The following is a 12,275-nucleotide window of genomic DNA, read 5'->3' as shown; positions in this document are numbered from 1 at the left end:
CAGTTAGGTGGTACAGTGGATACAGCATTGGCTGGAGTCAGGAGGACCTGAGTTCAAATCTGGCCTCAGACACTTACTAGCTGTGTGACCCTGGGCAAGTCACTTAACCCCACTGCCTAGCCAAATAATAAAAAAAATAGAAATCCTAGCTATAGCAACCAAAAAAAGAACAAAATCAAAAGTATTAACATCAGCAGAAGAGACAAAACTATCACTATTTTCAGATGGCATGAAAATGCACTTTAAAGGGGGTGGAGCAATCCAGCTAATGGAGAGGTAGTCCCCAAAATGGGCAACTGGAGTGCTGAGGGTTCAGAGAGATTCCTTCTTTCTTTTCTTCAGAGCAACCTACCCTGAACCCCTATAGAAACATGCCTTAAAGAGAGCAAAGCTCACGTTACATATGTTCCGTCTTCTTATGTTCTATTAAAATAGCCCCTAGAGTCCCATCAGCTGAATTAAGATGACCCCAAAGCTTCCCTAAACATGTTTGGCTCTCACTAGAGGCTCGTTTCCTTTTCCTGTGTCATGTCTGACTATCCGGACATTAAGTTCAAACACTCTGTGCAAAAACAATTTATTAATAAGCACCTGCTATATGGAAGATACTCTGCTGCGTACTTAGGGAAACAAAGTTATATAGAACAGAGTCCTTACTCCATGGAACTTCTGTTCTCCTGGGGCTATGTCAAGTATGGCTGTGAGAGAGTTACTTACCACCAGCCCGTACTCATCGTTGGGGGCTAAATGGTTATCAGTGAGCAGCCGAGCCGCCTGCAAGACCCTGATAATGCCTTCCATGTGACACGTCAGAGTGAAACACTGATGGGCCAGGATCAGTAACTCCGTGGCTGTGGACAGAAGGGAGGAGAGGCTGCTGAGACAATCGGGATTCGATGCTCATGTGTCCTTGGCCATATTTCAGTGAAAAGGGTAAGGGTGTTTAGCTCTTCGCAGCAATACAATGATCTGAGAGACTTCTGATGAAAAAATGCTATCCACCTCCAGAAAAAGACCTGATAGAGTCTGAATGCAGATCAAAGCATACGATTTTTTACTTTCCCTCCCTTTTTTGTGTTTTCTTTCACAACATGACTAATATGGAAATGAAAGGATAAGGGTGCTGGACACAGGGATTTTACTCTAGTGATCTCTCAGGTACCTCAATGAACTTCCTGATGTCACTGGCTCTACAAATGGGACAGTCAGATGGGGTCAGGTCTATCATTAAATGCCTAAAGTTCACATCTGAGTGACTTAAGAAGGGGAATTAATTCTTCTAAAAGACCGCTTGCGTACCCTCTTGGCCAGAATGGTTCCACAAAGGGTCTTAAATGTTGGGTAGAACCTATTCACCAGATGGGAACTTAGAAAGTCTATCTCTTTGTATAGATTCACAAGATTTAGAGCTGGAAGAGATCTTAGAACTCTGATCTACCCTCTCATTTTACTGAGGAGGAAACTGCGATCTAAAAAGTAAAATAACTTGCTCAAGGTCACACAGGTAAAGGAGAGCCAACATTAAAAACCCAGGTGACCTGAGTCAGCGCTCACACTGTCTTTTACAGCTCTAAACCCAACCTCTGGAAACAGAGTGCAAGGAGGGAAGATTAATTACTCCCAACAGTCTCTGTCCCCATACCTAGGGCCTAGCCAAATGTGACTATTTGCTAGCACAATTATCTTTCTACCCAGGCCCCAAGGGCTACAATCAGAAACAAGAGGGCAGAAACACAGGAGCCAGGCAACAGAAATGGGCCTTGGTGTCCAGAACTTCCTGGGATGCAGCTCCTCCACTTACTCTGTATAGTAAGTCATGAAAGACCAGAAAGGTTCTGGTCCTGATGATGGAATGTCTCCAGACAGACCCCTTAGAGGCAAACAAACATGAGGCCACATGCATCCAAGCCCACAAGAACTACGCAACACTACTTACTACAGGACAGTTCCCCAGGGGGAACTGAGGAAATCTTGTCTAGCAGCTTCATGCCAACCAATGTTCGATCCTGGCACAAAGCAGTCAGCTGGAAGAACATTAGGCCTTCCTCTGCTGGACTGGATGCTTGCTTCCGTCCTGTTCAGATAGAGGAAAAGACAGTTATTGTTGTAAATATGAGAGGAAAATTCAGAAAGCCCCAGCTAAGTATGGCTAACAGGATGACACTTCTCTATGGGTGGGTGGGTGGGGAGGAAGAGATGACCTTTGATAGGACCTTTTTGCATGGGGAGAAAGCATTTGATACCAAGAGTCAGTACTAGGAGTTACCAAGAATATTCAGTCTCAGCATCATTCTCAATGTCAAATACGAAAATTCAGCTAGGGTAGTCTTCTTTCTGGAAAGGCAGCATGAATTTTTCAACTGAGAGTTTAAATATTTCAAAACGTCTCTGACTTCCTCAGTGCGGGAACTCCACCAATGCAGATCACAACTCCTTCACACCTTATTAAAACATTTCATAAGAGGCTGTGACCCCTAAATTTATCAGCTGGTGGCTGGTCTGGTGAGCAGCCTCCCTAAACTTGGCTGGGCTGGTCTTCACAATAGGCAGTTGCGGGGTGTACGCTCAAAAATCACCTGCTTGTTAGGATCTGCTAAAGCTGATGTCCTGCTGGCCCAGACTTTAAGAGCCCAGAGTCACTACCATCCTTTAATGAGATTCCAGAGAATAACTTTTGAGGAATAATCACAAGACATGAGTTTCAAAAACAGCTTATATCCCACACATGAGTGTGCACCCCTGATGTCATCACCTCACTAGACGCAACAAGACACGTCCATCACCTTTCCCTGCTGAGGCAGCCAACAGCTCCTGCGTCACCTCTTCAGCCACAAGGTCGGCCACCTGGTCTGCCTTCAGACCTTGGGTAGTGATGAAAGCCTGGGCTCGCTTACAGCGGTCTGGCTGCTGGGAGGACAGGATGGCTCGGAGTACAGCAGTACTGTCCTGAGCGGAGATCTCCCGGTAAGTGCAGCCCAGCTCCTAAGGGGTGAGGAGAGCACAGTGAAACCTGAGGATGAGACATCGATGCCAGGGAAACACCAACCAAAACCGTTCTCCATTAAAGCCAACCAAGGGTTGCCAAGCCCAGGCCACTGGAATAAGCAGGAACATTCGGGAGACTGAGTGAAAAGGATTAATTACTGCTTCTCCCCTCTACTATTTCACTAATGGACCCAAACCCAAGCCAAGTGAACACAGACCAGAAAAAAATGCTTTCATTCAGAAAGGGGCAGGTGTCACAGGCTGCTTATAATTTCTTTTGGATAACTAAGTTTTTAAAATTGGAAACTCTTCCCAGGCCAGCTACGCTTTTCCCAAGCACTCTCCTCTATTCTCTTCTCTTTCTCTCCCTGTCAATCCTTCCTGTTTTTCTATCTTACTTTCCTTGTCCCATTTTCTCTTCCCTTACTTAGGTCCTTTCACAAATTGTGACAACCAGGATAGTAGAACACACACACACACACACACACCCTTAGAACAACTGCAGAAACTCTCTTTACTAATGAAAATCAGCACCATCCTTAATTTAGAGTCTTGATGGATTTCCAGGAGCCCTGGGAGGTTAAGCAGTTGCCCAGGGTGGTGTGGTCAGTGTCATGTGTTAGAGGGAGAACTTGACCCCAAGGGATTTTGACCTTGATGCCAGTTCTCTATCCACAAGGCCTTGAGGCCTCTTACATGAGTTTTAATGGTTAAACTCCCAGGTGATTTCTATACAGGGAGTTTCCATGTGAAACCATGTGAAAACAACATTCACACCTTGACAAAAGTCTAAGGGTTTCATTTCAGCTCTGCTGTCGGTGATCTAGAGTTACCCAGGGATAGGCAGCTGCCCCCACTTCCACTTGTCTCCCTTCACTCCGTGCCCCATTCCCCAGGCCTAAGGAGCACTATGTGAACATACCTTGGCAAGCTCGTACAGACAGAGGACTTGCCGGCAGTAGCTCTTCCCATGAAAGCATCTGCTTGTCAAAGTCTCCAGATGGGCTGCAATATCATCACCATGGATCACCATAACGAAGGACTGAGTATCCAGACTTGAGGCTAGAAGCAATTTATAGGCATGAGGGAAGCAAACAGGTCGTCCCTGGTGACCTTAGAGTTCTGGCCTTTCTGTTACCATCTCCCATTTTTCCTTCATATACTTCCACAAGACACCCAGTTAGAAATTAGAGTCACTTCAAACAAGTTCCCTTCCACACGTCTTTCAAATCCTCTCCCTAAGAAGTCTGACCCGAGATATTCTACTTAGGACTATCATGTTTTCTAGTCAGACGATAAATCCATTGGAAAGAGGGCAATTCTCATTTTGATATGAGCTAGTCACAAGGCAATACTGATACCCTTCTCATACTAAATAACAACAGGAGAACGGCTAACCAATTGGAATAAAGACTGATCCCAGAAATCTAGAGGAAACTCAAAGTATGAAATGGTCATGTTTTTATAAGCTCGTTTTTAAGTCAGTTCAGAATTCAAAAAACATTTCCCCATGAAAATAGTATTCATCCATAATAATCATGATGTACTATATGGGGAAAATGCATTCAGGCTCCATCTTGGAATTCCCAGAACACATCTACCCCATAAGAACACATTTACCCCACACGACAGGGAGATCAGAAACTCCCCCTCTCTCTTTCCCTCCCTCACATCTCCCTGGTGGTGGGGAGGGGGTTGAAACATGGGTCTGGGCGCCTCCAGCACCTGATACCGGAGCTCAGGAGCCCTGGGTCGAGTTACATACTGCTCTGAAAGCTCCTAACTGGAGCTCCAGCTTCTTCCTCTTCCTTCTCCTCCTCCTCCTCTCCCGGCGGCTCAGCATTCCGAAGCATAGCTTGGATTTCTGGGTGCAAATCATCTACACTAGCTTCTCCTGAGGCCAACGCTCTACAGTGTAACACCAAGAAAACATCTTGATTATAGAACTGAAAATAGTGGCAAACTCTGCTCGCTTCATGCACAGAGCCATCATCTAACAGACGCCCAATCAGAAGGTTTAGTGACTCTGCCTCAGTTTTATCCAGTCTACTCTCAGAGGCTTCTCTAGGGGGAAAGCCATGAATCTCTAAGTATTTTGAGGCATTCAGGGCAGCTAGTTTGGAGAAGGAAAATTCAGCGGTTAAGCTATCAAAGGACAGGTCACCGCTGGTTGAAATCTGTCGAGAAAGCCTTGATTCAACCACCTCATGGTCACTACAGTGGATTTGCTTGGTGACACAACAAAGCCAGATCTGCTTCTCCAGCTCTTCCAGCTTTCCTAAAGGTACAGGGTCCTCCTGGGCAAGCCAATGGCCTGCCAGGGTAAGCAGCAAACGCCTTTCCATAATGTTGCACCATTTCTCGTCAGCTGAGGACTCAGATGGCACGGTGGCCTGAGCTAAAAAAAAGTCAGATGCTATTCTTTTTAAAATGGAGTTCTTCTTAAAATTCTCATGACATTTTTTCCAGAATTCAATTCTTGTTTGTTTCAGGTACCACTGACCAATATGTTTTAGGGTCTGCATCTCCTGAGTTATCTGTAAAGGAAAACAGAATCACAGAGATTAGAAGGACCCTGTCAGAAAAGGTCATCTAATCCATTCATTCTCTGACATCCCAGAAAAATGGGCACTTGACCTATTTTTTTAAGGCAATTGGGGTTAAGTGACTTGCCCAGGGACACATAGCTAGTAAGTGTCAAGTGTTTGGTCTGAGGTTGGATTTGAACTCAGGTCCTCCTGACTTCCGGGCCAGTACTCTACCCACCGCACCACCTAGCTGCCCCTCATTTGACCTATTTTAAAAGAATGATTAGGAAGAAGTTCCACATTGCTTTTCAATTATTCATTTTGGTTTCAAAATTCTCTCAACTAAAATCCAAAAAGTTTTTCTTTATGTCTAAATTTTTATTTTATAGTCTTAAGTTCATTATAATAAACTGCTAAGCATGAAATGCAATTCTTGATGAATTTGAGTCAAGAATCACAGGACCCTTCTGGGGCAATGCTCTTAAGATTCATCCCATGGGCTAATTCCTCTAAAGGTGCTTTTGGAAGTTCTTAGCTATGTTTCCAGTTCACCTCTTGGATGGGGTTCAGAATGATCCCGTTTTACAGACTTAATTCTACTCTAAAGAAAAGTGCTGCCCTGTTCAATATTGGTCTAAAAATACAAGATTTTACACAATTAACCAACTTCCCTTTACCTCTTCAATAACCAAGCTGTCCACAGGTAATTCAGCTAATCCTGCTACCTTCCTAGCCAGGGCAAACTGTCTTTTTGTCTGTAGCCTTTCCACAATGGATTTGCATTCCTGCACAAAGTTCTCAGTGCTGTAATTGGTGATGATAGAATGATTAATAGCTGTGGATGTGTCCTTCAAAATCTGGCTGAGCAGACACAGCTTCTTCACATCTGGACCTGTAACAAAGAGAAACAAAGAGAAGAGAATTAAGGATACCACTATGGCATCTGAGGAGTATTTGGCATCAAGGGCTAAGAATATTATATTGAATACAGCAATGTGGGATTTGAAGATAGAACCTGCCCACATTGTTAATCACTCAGGAATGAGACTAAGCAGAAAAAATAAAGAAAGCAAGAGTCTCAGAACTTCAAAACATCAGAACTGTCCAAAATGGCCACAGCAATGCCAGGCTGAACTCAACTACCTAACATTAAATTTTAACACAGATAATGCATTTAGTCTATACCCTAGTTTACAACAGAAAACCAACCAGGCTCTGGGGCCTTACCATTTTCCAGCACTGCTTCCACTCTGACTTGATATATTCAAGCAGCCACCACTGACTGTATAGTTAATTCCATTACAAGATTACTTGAAGCCATGACAAGTAACCAGGTATAGAAGCACCTGCTTATAACAAGATAGCTAAGGCTGTAACTGACATCCATATCTCCAGCTACTGGCTTGCTGTAGTCAGAATGTCATGTTACTTCAACCCACTATAGTTGTTGTCTTGTCCTGAGTAACCCAAGTAAGGGGCAGCTGGGTGGAGCAGAGGATAGAGCACTGGGCTTGGAATCAGGAATATTCTTTATGAGTTCAAATCCAGCCTCAGACACTTACTGGGTGTGTGACACTGGGCAAGTCATTTAACTCTGTTTGCTGAGCTGGAGAAGGAAATGGTAAACCACTCCAGTATTTTTGCCAAGAAAACCCCAAACGGGGTCATAAAAAGTCAGACACAACTGAAATGACTGAACAATAACCTAGCTAAGTTTTCTGTCTTTAATCTGTGGGGGAATCTTGTCCTTCCTGTAGAAATTCTTTCCACTCCCCCCTTAGGCAATTGGGGTTAAGTGACTTGCCCAGGGTCACACAGCTAGTAAGTGTCTGAGGGCATATTTGAACTCAGGTCTTTACCCTAAAATTGAACTCAGATTCCAGGGCTGGTGCCCTATTCACTACGCCATCTAGCTGCCTCCCTGCAGAAATTTTTTTTTTTTTTTTTTTTTGGCAAGGCAACTGGGGTTAAGTGACTTGCCCAGAGTCACACAGCTACTGAGTGTTGTGTGTCCGAGGCCAGATTTGAACTCAGGTCCTCCTGACTTTAAGGCTGGTGCTCTATCCACTATACCACCTAGCTGCCCCCAGAAATTCTTAACGAATACTTTTTGATGAAGTCATGTAAATCAACCCAAGGTGGCCTTAACTCTCACAATTTAGGAAGTTCCATGAACAAACTGAAAAAGGTAATAATGTCACAACTAGACATATTTTATTATCTTTTTCAAAAGCCTTTATTTCTTACTTAAGGAGACAAAAAATGTATTAGAAATAACAGCTCAATATATCAGATTGTGTGCTGTCTTGGGAAGGAAGAGGGAGAAACATTTTAAACTCAAAAGCATATGGAAGTGATTGTTGGTAAATCAAAATAAATTAATTTAAAAAAAAAAGAAATAATAGCTCACATTTATCTAGGTAGTACAGAGTACAGAGCACTAGATCTATAGTCAGGAAGACCTGAGTTCAAATCCAACTTTAGACACTTACTGTGTGACCCTGGACAAGTCACTTAACCTATGTCTGCCTCAGTTTTGTCATCTGTAAAATGGGATAATAATAGGGTTGATGTGAGGATCAAACAAGATAGTAATAGTAAAAAGCCTAATTAACACAGAGCCTGGTACACAATTAAGTGCTCTGTAAATGTTATTGTTATTATTACTATTATTATTGTTATATACCACTTTAAGATTTATAAACTGCTTTGCACACAACACCATGAGGTGGAAAAGTAAGGACATGAAATCCACAAATCTTTGGAGGTATGCCATTTCAGAGAACTACAGTTGAAACAGGAGACAGAGATGAAAATCCTCCCTTAGAACTCCTTCCAGTTATGGCTACAGGAGGGACCACACAGCTGGACTCCATGTGGGCGAACAGAGAGTATACTAGCAAAATGCATGCAAAATGTGCCAAAAAGGGGACATCAGCTTTCTATGCTGCTGTCATATAAAATCCCTGAAGCATCGAGATGGAAGGAACAGAAGTCACCTGGTCTGACCCCTACGTGAAAAAGAATCCCTCTCTGACATCCCCCCAAGTACTCAACCGGCCGTTGCTTGAAGACTCCTAGGGAAGAACTAATAGCTGTGGGCTCTCCTCAACGCACTAAACCCAGATCTGCCTCTCCAAGTTCAGCCAGCTGCTCCTGACGCAAGCACCTACACATCGAGCCCGCAGAAGTCCAAATACTTGGTGCTGACTGTCGTCTCCCTCCTAAGTCTTCCCCTTTCCAAAATTAATAACTCCAGACCCTCCACTGCTCCTCCTTGTCAGCGCTGTCTCAGCCATAATGAGATCCCTTTTACAGCTGTTCTCCAGCTTATTACTATCCCTCTTATCATGGTGCCCAGGTCTAAGCAGGGCAGAGTTAGGTGGATAATCACCTCCAACATTCTGGAATTAATGAAGTCTGAGACTGAATTAAATTTTTGGCTGCCATGTTACACTACTGACCCAGTCAGCTTGTGCTCCATGAAACACTGGAATCTTACTGACAGCTATCTTCTTTACCCTAAAATTGTGAGGTTGATGTTTTGAATCCAAGCAGAGAAGTTTTCATTTATCTTTATTAAACTCCATTTTAGCAGACATTGATTAAGACGTATTGTTTAGTTTACTGCTCTAGGCTCTTCAGATCTTTATTGATTCTGACTGTCATTTGACATATCGGCTTTCTCTCCCGACACTGCATCATTTGTAAACTGGAAAAGCATACAACATGTGCTTTTATCCAAGTCATTGATAAAAATATTAACTGGACATGGCAAGGGATTGGGGAATATGGTAGGAAACAAGAATTTATAAGAGACTACAATGTGCCAAGTACTATGCCAAGTGCTTTAAAAATATGATCTCATTTGATCCTCAGAACAACTCTGTGAGCTGGGTGCCATTCTTAACTCCATTTTACAACTGAGAAAACTGAGGCAGATAAAAGTTAAGTAGTTTGCCTAGAGTTACACAGCTAGTGTGACAATGACCATGTTTGAATTCAGGCTCAGCACTCTTTATGATGTTCCAAAGCACAGGTCTTTGGGACACTCCATTGGAAACCTCTTTCTAAGTTGACAGACAATCAGACACTAATGACTTCTCTCTGAGTCTGGTCATTCACCCATTTCTGAATACACCTAACTGTTCTATCATCTAGCTCACATCTTCCCATTTTATCCACAAGAATAACATGACAGAATTTTTCAAATGCTTGGGTGAAATTCAGGTAAAATATATTTACAGTATTCCCTTGATCTCCAGCCTAGTAACCCTGTCAAAAAAGGAAATGAGGTTAGTCTGGCATGAATTGCTCTAGCTTTTAGAGATCACCATTTCCCTTTCTACATGTTCACAAACTAGGCCTTTAATTACTAGTACATTCTAGAATTCTGTCAGGAATCAAATTCAAGTCTATTAGATTTTGATTTGTAGATTTCACTTCATTAACTTGAATTCAGCAAGGGAAGGGAGACACTAGTTTTTTATCTCGGGTTTCTGTACTCCAGTTAGCCACTTTTGTTCTGTTCTTTCTGGTCCAAAGGTCATTCTCCTTGACAGAGAAAACAGATTCAAAATAAGAACTGAGAGCTTCTTCTCACTTTCCATCATGTTACCATCCCTGTATCTCACTGGGTGGGCCTCTTCTTTGCTCCTCTTTTTTTCACATAGCTAGACCAACCTTTCTTGTCTTTAGAATTCCTTGCCCACTTTAGCTCACTTTGACATATGGCTCTCTCAGCATTTTTCTTATAGGATGATACCATGCTTCTGTATTCACCCTTAGTTATGTGCCCTTGTAACGATCTTCTTTTAAAAACTAAGCTGGTCAGGAAGTTCCCTAGACAATCACATGAAGCTCTTCTCACACCTTCCCCTTGTCTCTCACTGAAATGCTTTCTTTTTGTCTTCTTGTGAACTTCCCCTCCATCTTAAGCTGACATGAACTGGTCAAATTTTAGGACATGAGATTCTGCCTTTCTCTGAACTTTTCAAGATCTGCTCTCTCAAGAGCTATAGTGCATGTCACACTATGCCTTTCTTTTCCTTTACCAAAAATTCAAAGATGGATGGGGTCCCTTCTTTCAAGGTTTCCAAGGTTTATACTTCAGCAATTAGCTCCATATATTGGGTCAGATTCATACCCAGAACAGCAGTTTCCTTCCTTGCTTCCTGCACCTTTTGAAGGAATCAACAAAAGTAAATCAAGAAACTCTTAAGTGCTCTGCTTCTGGCAGAGAAAGTGAGCTTGAGCAGAAATTTAGACAGCTGAAGACCCTGTCATTACCATCATGTCTGCAATCCAGTCTTGTGATCCAGTTCTTAAACTCCTCATCCATTTTTTCTTTCTGTTCAAGTGATTTGCAATATATTCCAATTATAATCTTGCTTCTATTTCTCCCTTCACTATTCTCACCCAAGCGTCATCCACCAGACTTTCCCCAGGAAATCCCCTGGATTTCCACATAGGAACTGATCTTCTTAATATATAATAATACTATTCTGCTCCACCCCTCCCCTGCTTTTATTTATCGCTACTTTAAAATAAAGCCCACATTTCCAGAGTCACATTTTAGTCATGACTGCATCCCAGCAAGTTCCAGTGCTACTGAGGAACTCAAATTTACCTTTTTGCCTTAGGATCTCTAGTTCACCTTGCTTATCACCCCTACTTTGACCACCTGGAGAGAGACATCTGGATTTTGTCTCCTGTGTATTACTGAGTGTTTCTACCATTGTTTCTCTTCTCTTAGAATAGCTGCCCTACAATAAGTATCTAGCTTGATACTGTCACACAGGAAGTTTTCTTTTTCTCTCTCCATTTTCGGTTTGAAGTTTTCACATAAGTATTATCTACAGATACATATATAACATACACAAAAAGAATGTACATGAAAATTGAAAAAAATATAGTGCCACAATATAAAGAAAACTTAAAATTAAGGACAGCAAAACAAAATTACTTTATGTCTGCATTTTCTGGTATCTTTTTTATTGAGGAGTCAAAAAGATCTGATTTTTAAATGGCTTAAGAAAACCATTCAATTCTCTTACAATCCAATTTAATTCAACTCAATTAACATTTATTAAGCAACTACCATGGGCAAAGCACTGTTATGTGTTAGTGACACAAAGATGAAAAAGCAAAAGAACAACTCAGCTATCAGAAATGGTATTACCGTCAGAAAGATGGTCTACTTTGGAAAACAGCTGTAACAGTTTTCGTAGCTCATACTGGGTTTCACACTGCTGCAACATAAGCTTCCAAAGCAAGCTGACTTGACATTTTAGCCACGGCACAGGAATGGTAAAAGGGGCTGTATTACCTGCTGTTTCAATCTGAACAAAAAGAGAAGAGGGTTATGGAGAGTGGTTTTGCTCAAAGAGTCAACCAAAAAACACCAGCTTGGAGTTAAGGGAACTGGGGAACCCCTAAATTTCATCCCATGACTGTATCTTATCTAAACTTTTTATCTGTTAGGGATTATCTTCCCATAGGCCAATGCTCTCTTATGCCAAATAATTATTTATTGAATGGAATAACATGTAGTAATCTTTGTTTAAGTGCTTGTGTTACTCTTCAGATGAAGGCAGAAGAAAGAAGAGAAGGGGGCAAAATTGGCAAAGGGAAGAACAGTGACAATCTAGCTGCTGCCCTTGATGCCCTCTCTGCCCTTTTCTGGGAAGTCCAAATGTAGAGAACTCTAACACTAACACACACACACACACACACACACACACACACACACACACACACACA

At 42.2% G+C, this 12,275-nt stretch overlaps 1 protein-coding gene across 2 annotated transcripts in view; it reads right to left on the bottom strand.

Moving 5' to 3' along the window:
- SPG11 (SPG11, spatacsin vesicle trafficking associated) overlaps nucleotides 1–12,275 on the bottom strand; it is a 70,917-nt gene that overhangs the window by 8,085 nt on the left and 50,557 nt on the right. Inside the window, exons 28-34 of one of the 2 annotated variants that reach the window (XM_027869983.1) lie at nucleotides 11,695–11,854; nucleotides 6,191–6,405; nucleotides 4,751–5,522; nucleotides 3,908–4,047; nucleotides 2,784–2,982; nucleotides 1,937–2,074; nucleotides 718–851 (exon numbers count right to left, since the gene is read on the bottom strand). In XM_027869983.1, coding sequence (XP_027725784.1) covers nucleotides 718–851; nucleotides 1,937–2,074; nucleotides 2,784–2,982; nucleotides 3,908–4,047; nucleotides 4,751–5,522; nucleotides 6,191–6,405; nucleotides 11,695–11,854 — 1,758 coding nt within the window. Of the gene's footprint in view, nucleotides 1–717; nucleotides 852–1,936; nucleotides 2,075–2,783; nucleotides 2,983–3,907; nucleotides 4,048–4,710; nucleotides 5,523–6,190; nucleotides 6,406–11,694; nucleotides 11,855–12,275 lie in introns of those variants that run through there. The other variant, XM_027869985.1, reaches the window with a different exon arrangement.

Source organism: Vombatus ursinus, unplaced genomic scaffold (genome assembly GCF_900497805.2).
Source record: "Vombatus ursinus unplaced genomic scaffold, bare-nosed wombat genome assembly UNPS02014794.1, whole genome shotgun sequence".
NCBI classification, from domain to species: Eukaryota; Metazoa; Chordata; class Mammalia; order Diprotodontia; family Vombatidae; genus Vombatus; species Vombatus ursinus.
The sequence above is the reverse complement of the archived record's forward strand: the minus strand, read 5'-3'. Positions and strand labels throughout refer to the sequence as shown.